At 35.7% G+C, this 20,052-nt stretch overlaps 5 protein-coding genes and 1 pseudogene across 5 annotated transcripts; 1 reads left to right on the top strand and 5 right to left on the bottom strand.

Moving 5' to 3' along the window:
- Positions 1-666: 666 nt before the first annotated feature.
- LOC139883181 (7-deoxyloganetin glucosyltransferase-like) lies at positions 667-3,068 on the bottom strand (annotated as a pseudogene).
- A 161-nt stretch (positions 3,069-3,229) lies between these two features.
- LOC139883180 (E3 ubiquitin-protein ligase At1g63170) lies at positions 3,230-4,930 on the bottom strand. Its single transcript, XM_071867393.1, has 4 exons — positions 4,290-4,930; positions 3,919-4,044; positions 3,545-3,821; positions 3,230-3,457 (listed from the first exon to the last, which is right to left on the bottom strand). Exons 1-4 carry the CDS (start codon positions 4,928-4,930, stop codon positions 3,230-3,232), a joined length of 1,272 nt encoding a protein of 423 aa, XP_071723494.1.
- A 2,559-nt stretch (positions 4,931-7,489) lies between these two features.
- On the top strand, positions 7,490-9,109 carry LOC139883172 (serine/threonine protein phosphatase 2A 57 kDa regulatory subunit B' kappa isoform). Its single transcript, XM_071867385.1, has 2 exons — positions 7,490-8,674; positions 8,753-9,109. Exons 1-2 carry the CDS (start codon positions 7,490-7,492, stop codon positions 9,107-9,109), a joined length of 1,542 nt encoding a protein of 513 aa, XP_071723486.1.
- A 741-nt stretch (positions 9,110-9,850) lies between these two features.
- LOC139883179 (cyclin-A2-1-like) lies at positions 9,851-12,719 on the bottom strand. The gene is made up of 11 exons (XM_071867391.1): positions 12,399-12,719; positions 12,025-12,301; positions 11,774-11,907; positions 11,452-11,544; positions 11,167-11,300; positions 10,938-11,013; positions 10,595-10,671; positions 10,480-10,513; positions 10,215-10,364; positions 9,997-10,131; positions 9,851-9,910 (listed from the first exon to the last, which is right to left on the bottom strand). Exons 1-11 carry the CDS (start codon positions 12,693-12,695, stop codon positions 9,851-9,853), a joined length of 1,467 nt encoding a protein of 488 aa, XP_071723492.1. The 5' UTR covers positions 12,696-12,719.
- A 3,425-nt stretch (positions 12,720-16,144) lies between these two features.
- Positions 16,145-17,669, bottom strand: LOC139883178 (photosynthetic NDH subunit of subcomplex B 3, chloroplastic-like). Its single transcript, XM_071867390.1, has 6 exons — positions 17,442-17,669; positions 16,859-16,972; positions 16,705-16,758; positions 16,537-16,599; positions 16,268-16,330; positions 16,145-16,180 (listed from the first exon to the last, which is right to left on the bottom strand). The coding sequence occupies exons 1-6, from the start codon at positions 17,667-17,669 to the stop codon at positions 16,145-16,147; spliced, it is 558 nt and encodes a 185-aa protein (XP_071723491.1).
- Positions 17,670-18,562: 893 nt separating this feature from the next.
- On the bottom strand, positions 18,563-20,033 carry LOC139883174 (probable 2-oxoglutarate-dependent dioxygenase AOP1). The gene is made up of 3 exons (XM_071867388.1): positions 19,657-20,033; positions 19,110-19,449; positions 18,563-18,802 (listed from the first exon to the last, which is right to left on the bottom strand). The coding sequence occupies exons 1-3, from the start codon at positions 20,031-20,033 to the stop codon at positions 18,563-18,565; spliced, it is 957 nt and encodes a 318-aa protein (XP_071723489.1).
- Positions 20,034-20,052: the final 19 nt, after the last annotated feature.

The following is a 20,052-nucleotide window of genomic DNA, read 5'->3' as shown; positions in this document are numbered from 1 at the left end:
ATCATATTTTTACTAACTTTTTTACTTCTTGGATATATCACCGTATAACGTGCCAGTTCGGGATATGTTTCTTCTGCAAACATTATCAACACCTAATTTTTATTAATTAGTATTTATTTTTTACTGATCGTTTTATAAAATAATTAATTATTTAATAAAATTAAATAAATTATTTTAAGAAAATTAAATTATTAGTTATTTAAAAAATAATTAAAAAAATATGAATAAAATTATTGGAAAATAATTAAATATAATTTATAATTTCAAATAATAAATAATTAAAAAAATTAATTCTTCCATCCTAAAATAAATGTAAATTTTTTAAAATAAATTATATATAAAATTTGTATTTATTTTAGGTAGGAAGTAGTATTTTTTAGAAAAAAAGCGATCTATTAGTGTCATATTATTATTATGACGGTTGTAAAGTACTGTTTTAATTAAATGATTATTTTTAAGTTAATGGACAAACGAAAAAGACAAAAAAAGTGTTAATGATCAAACGGATGGGTATGTGTTTTCTCTTATTAATTATAAAGGATCATAAAAGCCTACAAAAGAAGTACAGCCCTAAAATATAATTAAGGAAAAATGTGAAGGATGAAATTATTCTCTTGCATGTATAGTATAGTCATATTGGTCTAGTTTTTTTTTTTTTTTCAGTGTCTATGTAAGACTCACTAAGTTGTCCAAGTTGAGAGAAGATGTGCCATTAGGAGAAGTTGCTTCTCTTGCCAAAGCTTTCCATTCTCTTGCTTTGTTTCTCATCTTCATACCTTTCTCTCCTTCCATTAATTCTTTCACAAGTTTCTCCACTTCACCTCTCTTCACATCGTTGTCCATTTCTATACCGACTTCCCACTCTACACATGTGAATCGACAATTAGTCTGCTGATCTCCGAAAACAGGCCAACATAACATAGGTTGTCCTGCACTCAATGACTCAATCATGGAGCCCCATCCACAATGAGTTAGGAAACCTCCGACTGATGGATGATTTAGCACTTCCTCTTGCGGACACCAACTCGATATCATACCTCGATCCTTGACGGATTCTATGAACTCTGGTGGTAATATTGCCGATTCTCCAGCGACCAAATCAGGCCTAATTATCCACAAAAATGGGTGTTTGCTATTAGCAAGTCCCATTCCAAACTCGATGAGAGTTTCATTTGTCATTGTTGTTGTGCTACCAAAATTGACAAAGACTACCAATTCTGTTCTTTGGTATCTAGCCATTGAAGAGATTCAACTTCTTCTTTCCAGAGACTGTTTTCCACAGGAAATTATAAATGTATATCAAAATCCTAAAATGTCAACATTTTATTGTATTTTTCATTAAACGTAAACATATATACTTGTCCTGGAAATGGCATTTCCGGAACAATTAACTTAAATACGAAATTAATAATACTTAAACTTGTCCCGGAAATGCCATTTTCGGAAAAAGCTTGTCCCCGAAATGAGTATTGACATGTAGTTTGAGTGGTTAATTAGGGTGACCCGGGAATGTGATTCCCAGGATGAGTTTTTTTTTTTTTTTTTAATTAATCATGATTACTTGTCCTGGAAACCTCATTTCCGGGACAAGTTTTTTTGTTTATCTCTTAGTGGCGCACCCCTGTTTTCCAAGGACATCAATGCAGGATCATCTGTTATTCTATTGAGAAACAACTGAAGAGGGCCAACAGTGTATAACTTGAAATTATAATTAGACGAGAGAGCATCCAGAATATCTTGCTCCAATGCATCAAACGTATGCAAAATAACTCCGTTTGCTTCACAAGCTCTTTCAGTTGCTTTTGCTAGGAACTCAAACGTTTCTGGATCTGTGGAACGAACAAATCCTGGAATATCCCTCAGCCTCATGTCTTTCATTCCAGGAATCCAATCGATAACATTATCCAAATAGCCATTCGTCAAATAATTTCCATCTGCAAACACAACCAAGCTACACATAAATTCTGTCTTTAATTGTATTCAAAACTAGGAAAATCATTTTTTTTTCAGATTTCTAACTAATTTGAATCATATATATTAGCTGTCAACTAAGGCATAGCCGAGTGGTTAAGGTATATATACCTCTCAGGATAGTGAAGCCTTTATCTCTAAGGGCTTGGAACTGCCTCGTCCCCATGAACGAGCTTGCTGCAATTGTATAGAAAAGATGAATAGGAACTCCGAGCGTTTGAGAAGCTGTAATGGTGAATGTCATGAAACCATCAGCAACAATCCTGGTCACTGGAGGAACATTCTTATCTTCACCAAGTTCGTTAACAAGATCGATAAATGGAATTAAGAACTTGTTCCTCCATATAGATAGAAGAAGAGCATTGACATCTTGTTCCACATCGATGTCATCAGAAGGAGGAAGTCCGTCGGGGGATCGACTTGAATTGGAAATCAGGTAATCCGTCTAAGGCATTCGGACCTCTCGATTTGAGAATGCGTTTGTGGCTGTAGTGAGTATTGACAAAGGTAATGTGATATCCTTTGTGGTGGAAAAGCTTTGCGAGTTTAAGCGTACATTTCATATGGCTTTGTAGTGGCAATGGGATGAACACTGCATGTGGCTAAATGTTAACTGATGAGGAGAAGGCCATCGAATTGGTTAATGGTAATGGATTTGAGTACTCTTGCGTATACGTCATATGTGTGTTCAGTTCAATATAAAGCAGCAACACATTATCTTCTTGTATAGTAATCCCTCAAAACACTATCTATCACAATTAAATTTTCACACGTGTAACTTACGGGTTGCGTAAAGAGGAACTGAATGTATTAAAAAGCCACTAGCTGCGACTACCCGACGTGCGTGGTGTCTGAGAACGAGTGTCCTAGCACTGTCTGGAGTATCGTAATTCGACCTGTTAGCATTTTTTACTGGTGCAAACTAGATCTTAGTCGCGCAAAATCTGACAATTAGAGGAGAAATACTTGGTGAAAAAAATCCTTTCCTAGAGATGGCTATAGAATTTCCGAGGAATGTCCTATACCGAGTCTCTGAGTGTTAAAAAGATCGTTAAGACATGTCGAGGAACAATACGTAGCTCGACAGAGTAGATCATAAGTAGACTTAAAAAAAAAAAAAAAAAAAAAAAAAGAGGAAAAAACTTATACTATTGTGGATTGAATCCTGGCTGTTTGTATGAATGTACAATGACAAAACCACCACAATGATAAGTAAAATTTTAATTATATTAGGAATCTGAAAAGGCTTCTGCTCCTATCAAACTGGCTGACCGGCTGCGTTTTCACTGAGCCTTTGTACTCCTCCGCTATTTGTCGTCCCAGAGAGTGAACGCAAGACGGATTCACCCACCTCTTTCTTGCAAAGAGGACACAAGGCATTGATTTTCAGCCATTTATCGACACATTCCTTGTGGAAGAAATGGGTACAAGGCAGTTCTCTAAGCTCGTCGTTGTTTATGTATTTTGCCAAGCAAATACAACAAGCCTAAACGTAACAAAACGACATCCTTAATATTTGAGAAGAACCAATACAATAAAACTAACAACTAGCAATGATGAAAAAACTACTTACTGCATCTTCTCCAGAGATCACTCTCTCTTTATCAGTTCCGGCAGCAACAACTCCACAGTCACCGGCACTATCGTCGGAATTTCTATTCTTCTTGATCTTGAACTTGTACGTTGGTAAAGCATTTATGGATTCTGTTGTGGCTCCTCTATTTAGTGAAAGATCCTCCCTGTAACCTAGGATGGAAATTATACAGGGCAGACAGCAACAGATCGTAGCACACAGAATGAAGGGCATGGCATATCCAACACAGCTAATGGTAAGAAACACTATACATAACCTGTAGACAAATAGAAAATGAAAAAAATGTATAAGCTTTTTCACAGGAGGACATGACTCCAAGAAATTTATATGTCTTAATAACCACAAACTCGTACCTGTACAAGATTGGAGCATCGCTGGCAGATGAATGCCCACCAAAGATCCAGACGTTGCCCACCACAAACCATACAGCGAAAAAGCAATCCAATGCCATTTTGAAGTATTCCACTAATGTTTTCAGTCTGTGACATGAGAAAGATAATGAAAAATAATTTACTCATCACAAACGAACAAAAAAAGTCTAGGGCATCGATTTCTATAGCTTAGGAAGACAAAATGATCAAAATGGCAGCAACTTTCACTCTAAAATAATGGATTTAGACAGGCAAAACAAAAACAGCATGCAATCTATTATGCAACATGGTTCAAATTTAAAAGCAAGAAACAAATAACTTTATTAAGGACAACAAAGAAGAATTTTTAATACCTTGCATTCATTGCCACAGCATTTTGACCACCTCTTGGGGATACACCAGAATTACCATGATCATCTCCATCAGAAGTACTAACAGAAACAGAGAATCGACCGGCACTCACATTAACTTGACGGGCCTGAGCTGAATCTTGCTCTGAAACCTGATTGCGATGACGGAAACGCCAATAAAGAAGAGGAAGGGATGCAACGCACCCACATGCATAGCCCACAACCCATTCAAACAAGGGTGTCCGAGGATGCTCATGCCTTGACAATGACAAAACAACAACTGATGCAACAAGCTGGCTAACTGTGAGGATTAATTCAATAGATATCCACAAACTAGAATTCAATGGACTCCTACGGCGGCGATTGTCTCCTCTCCTAACAACTGAGTTGTTCCTTGCATTTGACGAATTGGTAGACGATGTTGAAGGCTGAGTAACTGACACTCTTGTACTAGACGAAGGTATATCTTCATGTTGTTGGGTATTCAAGCTACTGGAAGTTCTTTCATAAGACGATTGTGAAGAAGAAGGATCAGTAGTTTGAGGTATGTCAATGATATGATTGCAATTTCCTACCCGCTCCATTAACAAAGGACAAATATCAGATCGACTTTCAGATTGTAGTTCCAAAGAGGGAACACCCATCAAACTTCAGTTGCATTTGGCGAAATCATAGAGTCTGTGGTGAATCCAACACCAACTTTTATGTCTCACTTGGCTGAAATAGAATAACCGACCTTGATCAATTTTCAACACCAAACAACATTGATAAATCAGCTATATCAATCTTCCAAACAAGAACAAATGGAAAACAATCAGAGTTCATAAATATTAAAGCCAACAACGCAAATAATAACAATAAGTATGAGCTTCTCAATGAATCATATAGCAGTAATCAGAAACATAAACAACTGAAATTCAAATCCGAATTTCACTACATGGCAGCTAAAACAACACTCTCACTTTCTTGACTTTCAATAAAATCGTCAAAATTAGGAGTAAGCGGATTTGGAGACTATCTATATGTGAAAAGGGCTGTTAGCTAAATCAAACTAAAACCAATCAAGAACCCAAGAAATCTGGGACGTGTTGACCATTGCGCATAACCCAATCGACCTCGTCACAATCAAAACCCGAATCTCCCTCAAGAAACTCCACGATAGAAATCCAAATTCAAATACTACGATCAGTATACAAACACACATAGATAGTAATCAAGAGATAGCGAGAAGATGAGTACCAATAATGGGAGCTGATGATGAGTCAGTGTGAGAGCTGAAGAAGAAACCGATGTAAGAGTTTCGAAAACGGTGTCGTCTTTATAGTAAAATATCGGGGAGAGGATTTTGTTTGTTCGGAGAAAGGAGTCAATTTCGTTTTTCCTTACATATAGATGTCATCGGCACCATTGCTTCGCTGCGTCACTTGGGAATATACCCCACAATTGCATTGCTTGTACACTCTTCCGCTTGTGCCTTATTTTCACACTATACAGACTCTACTCGAGCCTTTATTTTTTATTTTTTCCTCTTAAATCAGAAATATTTATTTATTTATTTGGTAAAAAAATAAAATATATGAGGTCTATAAAAATTTTGTTAGATAAATATCACTACATTATTGGCATAGATGACAGATTTTGTCTCACATCAAAAAATAAAATAAAAAAATTTGTGACTAAATGCTAAATAAGCTTCATAAACAAGGTAAAAATAAATAAATAACAAAACTGAATAATAAGTAGACAGACAATTAAAAAATCTTAAATATGAATATTCAATTCAATTACATTATGAATTGAAATTTCGATTAAATGAAGTGCTGATTAAGTAAGTATCGGTATCGATCATTTTTCATGAGGTTGAATATTTTGAATCTCGTTAAAAAAAATTATAAAATTTTATTATATAGTTTATAATTGTGAATATCCATAAATTAAAAAAGTCAACAACAAAATTGTTACGGTTAAGAGTTAGCTTCTTGCAATTTTATATGGTAATGCTTCTGAAATTTTGATTAATGATTCTCTAATTTTTGGACATCCATCCCTATAGACTTTGTAAGTGTCATATTATTTACTTTTTCAAATATACTTTTTTTTTTGGTTAGTTAAATTAAATACATAAAGTTAGGAGTAGTATTTATTTTTAATAACATTACTCCTAATGGGAAAGAAAAATATCCTAACAATTTATGACTTTGAATTTGCACGGGAGACAGATCCACACATGGTCATCAGAAATCACAATCCTGAGCATACAGTAAATAATAGTATGATTTCACGTAATCATTGAACATTCCAATACGAAGTCGTTTTGATCTTTGCCCAAAAAACAAAAAAAAGATCCGTGCTTTGGTCTGAAGTTCAATACGGCGCCGTTTAGTTTTGAAATTTCGTGCTTTACAGTTGTTTAAAATCCGCTGAATCGAACGGACAATACAACAACCGGATTCTTACAATTGACGGTTACGATCACCTCATTCCAAAAACCAGAACACATAGACAAAACCACCTGCAATTTCCGAGAAAAAGCCATAATTTTCTCATCAAACGAGAAAGAGAAAAGATATTTTTTAAAAGAGAAAACACTCAAACAAAAGAGAGAGATTTTTCTTTATCTGCTTCGATTTGATTTCTGCCATGGCGATCCACCAGTAAACCAGCATTACAACAACAATTCACAACAGATCTTCATTGAAACAAAGAAAAAAAGCTTCACCATCTCACTCTTTTTTGAAATGCATGTCTTTCTGTGTCATAGATTGGGTAGTAACTTCTTAGTAATCATTAGAACCCCTAATCTTATTCGTTTAGCTTAATTTTATTGTATATATCTTGTTAAATCCCTTTCTATCTTGCCCTCATTGTCTTTTAATTGTAATTTGTTGTGAAATTTGGGGGGAAAATCATTTTGGGGGAAGTATCACAAAATTGAAAGCTTAGGTTTTCAATTGAAAGGCTGAAAAGATGGAAACTTTTTCTGCCCGATGTTGTCTATTGAAACATAAAGTATTCTAATTTCACAGCCAAAGCCGATGAATCTCATCTAGATTGCTCACATTTTGGCTTAGATTCTTTAGAAAGATCTAGGGCTTTTGAGTTTTTCTGTGTAAATTATGAATTGGAGTTTCTTTCAGCATTAGCTTCTAGCTTTATTTTAATTTTTGCTTTAAATTTCGATTTTTCCCCTTAAATTATCGAAAATGCTGAAGCAATTTCTTAGTAGAATCCCCAGAAAATCACTAAAAGTTGACTCGTCCGAGTCAAATCGTTCAAATCCACCCTCCCCAAGGCCTGCTACCCCGACAGGCTCAAATGCATCGTCAACCCCTCAGCACCGATCCACTGGAGAAGCAAATGCCTCGTCAGTGCGTTCCAATGGCCCAAAACGCCCTTCCTCAGCTGTCTTTCCGGCAAGTGTTGTTGCTGGGATCGAGCCATTGGTGCCATTCAAAGATGTACCGGCTGCAGAGAAAATGAATCTGTTTGTGAGTAAAGTCAGTCTCTGTTGTGTTACATTTGATTTCAGTGACCCAACAAAGAATACCATCGAAAAAGATGTGAAGAAACAGACTTTACTCGAGCTTTTAGAATTTGTGTCATCTGGCTCTATGAAGTTTTCGGAGCCTGCAATCTTAGCCATGTGTAGAATGTGTGCTGTTAACTTGTTCCGTGTTTTCCCACCAAATTATCGATCTGGTTCAAGCGGCAATGCTGGTGAAAATGACGACGATGAGCCTATGTTCGATCCTGCGTGGCCACATTTGCAAATCGTATATGATTTGCTACTTAAATTTATTATCTCCTCATGTTTAGATGCCAAGGTGGCGAAAAAGTATATAGACCATTCCTTTATATTGAGGTTGCTTGACTTGTTTGAGTCGGAGGATCCTAGAGAAAGGGAGTGTTTGAAGACTATTTTGCATAGGATTTATGGGAAATTCATGGTTCATAGGCCTTTTATTCGAAAATCTATGAGCAACATCTTTTATAGGTATGTGTTTGAGACTGAGAAGCATAATGGAATCGCAGAGCTGTTGGAGATATTCGGAAGTATAATTAGTGGTTTTGCATTGCCATTGAAAGAAGAGCACAAGATTTTCTTATGGAGGGTTTTAATTCCGTTGCATAAGCCAAAATCTTTAGGGGTATACTTTCAGCAATTGTCCTATTGCCTTACACAGTTCACAGAGAAAGACCCTAAATTGTCGAGCACAGTGATAAAAGGTTTGTTGAAGTACTGGCCGGTAACAAACAGTCAGAAGGAGGTAATGTTCTTGGGTGAGTTGGAAGAGATCTTGGAATCAACTAATTTCGTGGAATTTCAAAAAGTTATGATTCCGCTGTTTTGGAGACTCGGTTGCTGCATTAACAGTTACCATTTCCAGGTATGCCTTCTCCATTTCATGATGTTACTTCCTTTCTTGCTCAGGAAGCAATGTTTTTTAACTTGTTTCATCTGGCAGGTGGCTGAAAGGACACTTTTTCTGTGGAACAACGATCAGATCGTGAACCTAATCGCGCATAACCGACAGGTGATTTTACCTGTAATTTTCCCATCACTGGAGAAGAATGCCAGAAGCCACTGGAACCAGGCAGTACTCAACTTAACATTAAATGTGAGAAGGATGTTCTCAGAGATGGACGATGTTTTGTACTCGGCATGCCAACAACACTTTAGGGAAGAAGAAGCAAAGCAAATCGCAGTAGCTGAGAAGAGAAAGAAAGCTTGGGAGAGGCTAGAGAATGAAGCCAGTCGCCAACCAGTAACGGAAAATACCGCCGTTTTGGTATCTCCATTAGCAACTTCCATCACCTGCTAGAATGCGGACTGCTGCCGTTTCGTTCTCAGTCAGTTTAATTATTTTTATTTTTTTTTCTCTTTCTTGTCAAGTCATCATCCTCTTATGTTGTCGTCGGAAGACAAATTGGCTGTTTTTGGAGTACTGGTCTCTCATTTTTTGTTGGGTGGTCCTTTTGACAGCCAATTGTTGTAACTTGTTCATGTATTTTGCCACTGTATGGTATGTGGAAGTGGAATTGTTAATTGCCTCCTCAAAAAAGGAAGTGCCATTCAGTGAATTGATACAATTTTTCTCCATTAACCAGCTCATTCATTATGCTTTTGAAGATAGCGCTAAGAAGAAAGACTGGAGAAATCAACAAGAAGTATAAAGTTAATAAGAATGGGGGAGATACAAAAATTATTATTTTTATCCTGAGGTTTTAAATACAGAGATAAATAAAATATATAAGTTCTCTCCTAAGCTCTACTAGCATATGCCTGCTAAAGGAGGAGATGCTTGCCAAACATTAGGCCTATGTTCAGTCAATTCTGAGGAAGTTTATGAGAATGTAATTCCTATGAGTCTCTCTTACGTTGTAGAGACATTTGTCTGGCTGAGAGGGCCAGGATGTTACAACAATGAAACAATACTAAAAAGATTGAAACTGAGAAAAATTTTAGCGGCTGGAATGAGGATGGATCTCTACTGGAACTAAGGACGAAAAGCCGCAAGGACATGATTATATTAACCCAGCTCGCAACTAAATCAGCATTTTGTTCATTGTCGGAAGAGTAAAATAATGCCTCCGGGGACAGTCAAATTTGCCACACCCTTGAACTGCAATGAGAACCAATAATTTTATCATGATTAGGAGTAATGGAGGCGAGATATAATTAAGATATAGCTAGATTAATTGACACTACCTTCTGTTGTCTGTACTTTTGGCGAATGGCATTTAAGGCTGAACCATTTGTGTTGAGGTGTAAACTTTCCAGAGCAAGAACAGTATCTTTTAGCTCCGAAGTATTGTAAGTAGTGTAGTGCTCCAAAGTTTGATTCTGGAAAATCATAAGAAAAGAACTTGAGAAAGAGAAGAAAAATCAAACCCCACCAGAACCAAGACAACACAAAAATGGCTTACCCATGGATGGTCCGAACGATCGAGTGTCCATCTTGCGAGGAACACGGCAGAGGCGGCAACAAGGGAAGGTAGGAGTTTCAGGAAGCCATACTCGACGAGAGTCAACTCTGCTAAGTAGTCTGCCAACAACTCCAGCTCAATAGAAGGAACCTGGTTGTCAATGTGATTAAGGTATTCCATCAGCTCACTTGAGTCTTGATAAGTTGATAACTCACAGAATGTTAAAACAACTGTTCTCGAAATTAACCAACGTTCATTGGACTACCTTGTAAGAAGCTTGAGCGGCTATGATGAATCTCCTGAAACCAAGAACTCGAGGATTAGAGGGATGACTAAAATCATGATGATGTGAATAATAGTATTAATTAGGATATGAATACCTGAGAAATGTTTTTATGGTCGGAGTAGACAACCGGAAGCGCAAGAATCTCAAGACTTCTCTCTCCATCTCCAAAACCTGTCAATTGATTTGATTAGGAGACTCGAACAAGTGATTGTACAGTTTGCAACAAGGGAGTCTAGCAAAGTGACTTTAGTTTCTATCTGATTGGAAAAACAAAACTATTTGGGACAATGCTCTCATCAAAATCCATTTCTTAAATAAAACTATTTTACTCATTAATAATAAATGGAATTAGGAAACTAGGTATGCCTACAATGTTAACCTGATCGACGAAACTGAGGTAAACCAGATTTACAGAAATAAAATAGCCAAAGCCATACCTCTCCTCTCGTGTAAGTGTTATCTGTGATAAAGCAAAACTCTTTCACTTTTGGAGCACAGATTTCTTCATACTTCCTATAAGAAGTATAAACAATACCCAAGTTAGGATCCATGTGAAACTCCAGTCTAAGCTCGACTCATGGAACCGATAAACTGCTTCGCCAGCAGTAAATTGCTATAAACGTTGCGTATCTCAAATCATAATACCACATCAGGTATTATACTTACGAGGCAATTAGCATGCAACTGACACCAAGTAGCTGGAGTTTCTGTTTCTGGACATAATTTTGTGAGAGGAAACGATCAATAAGATTCGCTGTAAGGTAAAGTGTATCTGGAACCAGATTATACTCTTCAGATACCTGAAAGAAGAGATAAACACAATGAATGGCATTTGAGCAAACCTCCACTAGCCAATCAATTAATTTTTTATTTTTTTGAGTAAACATTTAAGCAATGGTATTCGCATACTCCGGTCAATCCTATAATGTATATTCAGTAGACAGTACAAACCTCCACTAGCCAATCAATCAGTATTCCCCGCATGGTTGGATTGATGTCCCTCTGCAACTTTTCCATGTAGTCAGCTGAAGGTATCATGTGAAGCTGAAGGGGAAAAATTTACAGGGTCAGCTTCATCAAGTAGATGGCAAATCAGTGAACTTTCGGACTTGATATTGATATTATATGTTAGGCATAGAATTCCCATTCAGGAAGATTAATGATTCCATATTGCTATCACACCGAGGATGCATAGAGAGTAAGTTCACCGGTGGGCACATTACATGTAAGAAGATAGAAAGAAGCATCTACAAGTATCAGTTTTGACACACACCTCTGTTACACGGTTATTGTTGTATATATCTTGAGCATATAACGCACAACTTTGAGGATCTTTCAGGTTTGAATCAATGTCCACAATACATGGACCTTTGGAGAGTTCTGATTTCTTGCAAACCATATGATCTTCTGCATATCCATTTAGTTTGCATCAGACCATGCTACTTCAATTTTGAAAATATCAATGGTTATAAAAAAATATTTGCATGAACATAATATTGTCTGCCACCTCCTTATAAAACCAACCTTTTTCTTGTGGGATTTGCATTCCAGTAGGAGACATGGGAGCATCTTCTGTCAGCATTGGATCTGCAACACCACTTCCTATTAAACTTAACTGTGCATAGTCTCTTTCTCCCATCTTCTCCGGTAAAGTGTCCTCTCGTGTTTCCACCATCCTTATTTTTGACAAATCTTCTGCTAACTTCATTTTCGTATCCTCTTCAAATGATGCCTCCATAGATGTATCAGCTGACATATTTGTGTCTTTCTTGGAGGGACCTCTTCTTGCCTGCTTGCTAGTCTGCCAACCAAAGATCAAGGCATAAAAACCAGATTATTTGACCAGAACAATATTCAAATTGTTTTAGCTAAATGTAGATATATTATTGTAGTAGTACCTGAGCAATAGCTGCATTAACACAACTTATATTTAGATCTTCAGCTAAGATGTTAGTTGTATCTTTCAGCACAGCTCTTCTCTTCGTTTGCAGGGGGGCAGCAGCCACCAAAGCTTTGTTCTCATCTGATGCTGCTCTTTTGGACTTTGCTCCCAGAACAGACTTCTGCTCTGGTTTAAAGGCTAGCATTGAAAAGGGTGGTATGCGCCCTGTTTTTCCAAGCGCTTTTGCCCGTGATCGTGTCATCCGGGCATTGGGTACAAAAACTTTAGTGGTGGGCACATTTTCTTTGTTCATGTTTGCACGCCTTGTAGAAGAGCAAAGCACAAACTTAAATGAAAAAATAATTCATCCAACCTGCAGTTTCAAATACCAACATTTGAATCTCAACTTCTACAGAAAAGAAATAATGAGATGAGCAAAAAAACCAAAAAGCATGCTAATAAAACTATGCAAAACAAAAAATGTGGGTGTTACTTTGAACAAGGTAAAAAGAAAACTACATTCTTAGCTAGACAAATCCCGTTTTTGCACATGATCTAAGCTTGAGATGAAACTTCAAACTTTTCCACGCATATTGAATCGCTAACCATAAGAGAACTCAACTCAACATACATGCCTATATCGAACTTTTTGGGTAGTAAGACTATTCCCGGCATATATTGATACCGAAATAACATCTCAATCAAAATAGATCTCTTTGATTATCTCTTAATTGTGCCAGGATGCCTAAAATGTAGAGAAAAAAATCCAGAAACGAATAGAGCATTATATCGCTATGTCGCACATTAAAAAACTGATTTTGAATCAACCCCCAGATAAAAACAAACAAAAGTGAAGCATATTACCAACTCATAAAATATAAACAATCCAGTACTTAACTTTGACGCTTGAACATTTTCGCAGCAACCAAACAAAAAAAGCCAAAATTTTCACTTCTATCAAACATATTACAGCTAAAAGCATCACAAATGACACGCCGGGAAACAAATTACACACAACATACCGAAATTTACAATGGTTCACGCACCTCAACAGAGAGAAAACATAAAAAATTCAGGCTCAAATGCGTCTCGGTCACAGATCTGCGAGAAGAAAAGAAAATTTTGTCTCAGCCATAACAAAATCTGAAACGTTTCATCGATTCAAATCGAGACCTAGCTCAATGAGCTTCAAAATTCACAGTCACATGCAAAAGGAATAGACACAAACACGTTTGATTTATCATTTTTTAAAAAACTTTATTCATGAGTTTTAGATAATCGAATTACACAAAACCTGAGCTGAATTATGCTTTAGTGAGCTTCATAAATCAAATTGGAGAAAAAATTTGTTGAGAGAGAAAGGGGAGAGTGACACTCTCTGTGAGTGTTTTTTATTTATTATATAAATAATAATATTTTGGAAAAGAGGAGAAAGCGTGCCAGCTGACAACGTGAGCGGGACGGAGCACAGGTTCAAACTTCTCAAATTTTGTTAATTCCACTCCCTTACTTTTCTGTTACTTCCACTCCTCGCTTACAAGGGATTCATTGAGTATTCTATAATTGCTTATTATTAGTGACTAAACTTTTGGATTTAAGGAAAGTTACATGATTTGGAACTAATATCTGTAATTTATAAACTTTAAAGTTACAAAGTTTATTTTATTGATTGATATGGTATAGTGCTTTTATTAGGTAGTGGAAGGTTGGCTACAGATAATCTTGATTTTCATTGCCATATTTGTTTAGATGCAGAATATATATTTTTTAATATATGGACATGAAAGGGGATCCTTTTTTCATATGAATTTTGATTTTTTAGTATTAATGAAATATACCTAAATAATTGCAACATGAATGCATATGATTCAATATGTTCTTATTTTGCCCCACATTGAGTGAATTCAGCTACACTATTCTTAGTAAGAATCATGTTAATATAATTTAGTGTTTTTTTTAAGTAAACATGAGCTGAAATTCAATTAGAATGATAAATTATTCAAGTCAAATAATAATGAGAGATAAAAATAAAATTTCTTAACATTGTCACCTTTTTTTTTTTTAAATAAACATTGTCACTTGTTGTTGTGAGAGCACAATAAGATCGGTATTATTTTCCAAATAGCAGAAAAATGTCAAGTCTATAATGTTATGAATTTTTCATTTCTTTTTTTTTTTTTCCGAACTTTATGAGTCAAAGTAATTTAGAAAATGGAAATATTGACTTGGACTATCGATGTTTTTGTTTTCTTCGAGTAACGTTGTCGAAATAAATAAAATTAAAATTAAAGAGCTATGACAAATTGACAATGATATTTCATTACTCAATAAATATCTCTTCTCCCCAAAAAAAAACAGAGAAAAAAAAAATTAATGGTGGGCCATTTTATCGCTAATATTGGCCCACGTTTAGTGACGAGGATGAGCCCAATTTCGACTAAAAAGGAGAGGTTGGCACCTCAATTAAATACGTGCCCGTTAGAGATAGGATATGTATTCAATTCAATTTCTTTAAAAAACATGTCAATTTACTACTCCGTATTCTCTTTACAATGAGAGGGAAAAAAACGTTAAATTTAAACATACGGTTTCGGACGTTGATAATTGAACGAGAAATTAGATTTTAAAATTATCAGTTGTGAGGATATTTGGAGAAAAAAAAAAACATTATCATGAGATTTGAAGGAAAGATGAAAAAAAAAAAGTAAATGTCTTAATATGGGCAAATGGTATTATTGTAAGTTAAAATGTTTTAAATATGCACCATAAAAAAATTATTATATATTTTTGTTCTTTTTTCAATATAATAATTAAGAATACATTTTTCTCAATAAATAAAAATTAAAGCAACAGGAGCCAATAGCCATCAACTTATTTTTGTACAGTCATTTTCCCCAAATCCATTTTATTAAATTTCATCATCTTTATTTTAAGTAAGATTTTGTATTTATGGTAGTCTTTGTTACGAGATTTTTTCTCAATAAATTCATCAAATCGTTACTTGGGTAAATGATTAGTAAATCACAGTGACATATGTGATGGTGTGTCATTTAATATTTTACCAATCAAAAAATTCAAAGTTATGATTTGGATAGAACCAGAAAACTAAAAAAGTCGGGAAATAGGCTCCTCTCTTCATCCGCCTCCTCCGCTCCTTCCGTCGCTATCTATAATCTATCCCCACCACTACTTCTGTTTAATTTTCTTGTTGCCATGTTTTGGAATCTTTTTACCCTTCTTACTTCAACGAGGCATACAAAGTCCACCATCTTTTCAGTATTTAAGGCAGCCTCCGATTACTTTTGAGTATGACGTTTTTAGTATAAAAAGGCTATTTGGATATTGGAGCTGAAACTCCAAAATGTATAATTAACTTGGAAATAAACTAGGCGAAATTGGTTACTTTCATTATCTCGTGCTAGCTTTTGCAACTTTCATTACGCGACATTTGATGTGCTAGAAGGATTATATCCTAAGAAACGTTGCAAAGTTATAGCTAGAAATGAATACTGAATTGTAATTAAAATAAAGTTATTTCCTTCGTTGGTATTATGCAGAACAACTCGAGCAAGAACTCAATCTAGTAATAAAATCAAATGTAGAGATGAAAACGGAAACTTCAAAACTGAAAACTAAATTAGCAGTGAACAAATGAAGTTTCCAGTGGAATGCATGTATTTTCCTGATATTTGTACATTTCGGCTTCCGGCTTTTTTTTTTTTTTTTTTTTTGGTTTTCCAGCAAATTGCTATGAAGCCCAAATCATTTCTTCCACTGGGGAATCCTCTGAACCACGACCTGAATAGAGAAAACATAAATCTATAATGGACTTGCAAGCTAAATGGAAATCACTAGGAAGAAAGAAATATAATTTCGTGACATTACCTTGCCAGAGTTTTCTTTATTCCCAACAATAGTTTGACAGGCAAGCCTCCAAGATTCCGGCTTCTGTATGTTATACACATAGCAAAATCAATTCCATGAAAAAGGCAGCCAGAAAATTATCGATGCACATCTGACAGATAATCAATCTGGTTTCCATCGTTAACATATGCTAAACTTAAAATCACGGATATGCATGCCCAAAATCAAATTTGAGGTCTATCATGGACAATATCAACCAACAACAAAAAACAAATGTGAAGAGAGCTTGCCTTTTTCAAGTAGCGTAGTTCAGCGTTAGTTCTTTCATTTAACAAATCTTTGCCCTCAATAATCTGCATAATCAAGAAAGAACACATAATCAAGAATCTGCAAACTATATATACACCCTTCATTCTAAAATAACCCAAAACAAAGATCATAGAAGTAATAATATAAACCTCTACGATGCAGGTTCCACAGCTTCCACCGCCTCCACAATTCATTACTTTTCCCTGATAAGAACATAAGAGGCCATTAAAAAATATAAAGAGTCTCATAATGAATTCATTTTCATCAAGATATATTGGGTTTATTTCCAAAATTTAGGCTTACATAAGTTGCATAGAGCTCAATCTTGTTTTCCGACATTATGTTCCTCAACAACTTTTCTCCACTCACTGCCTTGGCTGTGTCCACAGGATACGACCCATCGCCTTCCGGCTTTGGCTGCCACATTACAACAAAAGACCAAAAAAAACATTGCAAATCAAACACACTCATGAAGATGCCATTTTTGCCATGCCTCCTTCCCAAGAAACAGGAACTTAATTAAACAAACATAGAGTAATTACTTAGTCAGATAAACGCAACAAACCATGTACTTACTACAAACTACACAAAGAAATTGAATCACACAGTGGGCTAAACATCAAATACCACAATTCACAGAAATTTAATAATTTTGCTATATTTACAATGTTCCCTTTGAATAAAAATCTCAACTTGGCATTGCCCCAAATCCCAGTTGCCTATTCCTAGGTGTAAACTCAAAACAACATGAAACTGCTGTCATTTATCGAACTTGTTCTGAAATAAACCCCAATTTAACATTAATGGAAAGGATTAACTACACTACACAACATCCAAAACACATAGAAACATAAATTGATAATCAATAGTGAATGTGAGGTTATACCCCAATAAATTCGAGCTCAATCTCTGGTTTTTTCTCTGCAACAGCAGCCGAATCAGCAGAACAGGAGACAGAAACGGGTCTTCTCCTTACGTTTCTGGTCCCTGATGGAGGCAAAAACATGAAGCAAGCATTTTTGTCTCCATTGTCGGTTTGCTTGCAGCTACTGAAAAAGATTGTAGCTTGGCTTGATATGGCGCTCCTTAAGCTCAATGAAGTCGAACCCATCATTTTCTCTGTATACGCAAGCAAATTGTAGCCATCAATCAGTTTTTATCAGTCAGCTCAGCTTGATATGGCGTGTGTTTGTGTGTGGAAATGTGGAAGCGTCGACAAGATTTTTGTGGTGTTGATGATTTTTGTTGACTGTTGTCAATCTAATTCCGGTTCGATTCGGTTATATGGTTTACAATTGGGTTTGGTTTGGACCTTGATTGATATTTGAACCGCTCCTCAGAATGGACATTGATCCATCATAAAATATGCAAATTTTTTTGTTTTTCTAGTATCTTCACCGTCGATAGCAGTGTGACTAATCACTCGTTCCAACTGTCAGCACACGAAACGGTAGAAAATTAACCACATAATTTTTTCATTCGCAGAGGCTAGGGATCGAACCCCAACCTACTGATTAAGAGACGAGGCACTGAACCACCACGTCAATCCTAATGATTACAAATTTTTCAATATATAATATATAAAAATTTATATCTATTTTGAGACGAGATACTATTTCTTTTTATTCCAACCTTTTTATTTTATTTTATTCCAATCTATCTAAAACTGCCTAAAGTGATTATATCACCCAAAAATCAGCCCTATAATCTAACAGCTAGCTAGGAGTTAATTTGATCCGTAAATTATCGGTTAATTGATCACTTTATTTAATAATATTATTTTCCATTTTTTCTAAAAAAGATCGGGTGCTTTAGCTCAAGGAAATAAAAAAAAATGATAAAGTTACAAGAAATTAGCAACACTATATTATACCAAGACAAGATAACAAGAACACAGTTTCTTCCTTAGTGTCCAAATTTAACATTACAAATGATATATAAATGCTGAATATTATTCAGTTTTTCTGTTTGCACAATCTTATGTAAAGTCAAATTAAGTCAAACAATTTAAACTCCAGCATAGACTTGGAGTGCATCATCCCTGTGGTTGGAAACAAAGTAGGATAAAAAATCTGAAAAATTGAATCGCTTGTATAGAAGAGGATGATCGTCGTCGACAAACTGCCGAGGAGCTTCAACGATGGCTCCATCTTTCGGTATCGAAAAGAGACCGCAAGAATATCTCTCCTTGTCTCCTCTCATCACCACCCTGTGCTTCGCCGCCACCAGCCTCCCGTTGCTCCATGCCTACACACATGCATGCATATATTACTTAATTTTAAATATATGATATTTTTTGTAAAACTGATCATTTTTTCTATATTAACTCGGATCAAATGAAACTTAGGCCTGAATTAAGTTCCTAATGAATTATGATAAACTATGCTAGTCACTTTATGATCTAATTAACTGATAATTGACGACCGCCGCTCAATATTAGTTATACATTTTCTCTATCGTGAGAGCATATGGATTCGATGGCAAGGAGACTTTGGATGAGTAGTTTTATTTTGTATTAGGAATCAATTCAAAAAAATAGTTAAGTTTTAATTACCTGAAGAGCATCGCCAACGATGACAATGTAAGAATTCTGGGACGGCACAACAACTGGAACCCAATCTCCATCTTTGTTAAGGATCTCAAGACCTTGAATTTCATTTTGGCACAAAATTGTGAGACTGTTCTTATCTGTATGAGCAAGTAAGCCAATATTACTGGTCGAGGACTGATCTAACTCGCCGGTGATCGGAGGAACATGGTACTTCATTAGCCTACAGACATTAGTGCCACACATATCACGATCTTGCTCTCCAACTCCATAGCTCTTGCAAATCATCTTCATTATTTTGAAATTCAGGTCTTGCATCTTTAAGCTCATCTTCTCAAATGTCTCACTAGATAATATAAAATGGTCAATAAATTAATATTAATTAGGTCATATATGTATAAACAAGACGTAAAGTTTTCATGCAAAGAATATTGACTCTCTAACATATAGTAATGGTATTTGTGTAAAATTAATCAGCACTTCCTTCGTATCAAAATATACGATGTTTTATAATTTTAGGTTCACTTAAATAAACGTATGTATATTTAATTACCAGAATTTTGGGTTTCCTTGAGGCCACATAAGATTGGTGAAATCTTGAGCCGCCGTATCGATACCGAAGCTCTCGTACAAGGGCACGTATGGACATTTGCCTAAGTAACTCCGGTAGGGTTTAGGGCTTTGGTGCTTGTTCTTTGTCTCTTCTGGGAGATCAAACAATGACTTCATGGCTACAAACATGTCTTCACGTAATTCTTTCGAGATATTATCGTACAAAATTATGAAGCAACCATGACTCTCACATGCCTCTCTCACTTTCCTACACAAGCTGTCGGCGTTTTCCCGAGAAAATTCTTCATCGTCAAATGATATCGAGGAGAAATCAAGAATTGGAACTGAAAGATGACCAATATTATCAGCCTGACCCATATCTCTTGCCGATCAATCT

The sequence above is a fragment of the Rutidosis leptorrhynchoides genome, unplaced genomic scaffold (assembly GCF_046630445.1).
Source record: "Rutidosis leptorrhynchoides isolate AG116_Rl617_1_P2 unplaced genomic scaffold, CSIRO_AGI_Rlap_v1 contig364, whole genome shotgun sequence".
In the NCBI taxonomy this organism is placed as follows: Eukaryota; Viridiplantae; Streptophyta; class Magnoliopsida; order Asterales; family Asteraceae; genus Rutidosis; species Rutidosis leptorrhynchoides.
This window is presented reverse-complemented; position numbering and strand designations above follow the sequence as displayed.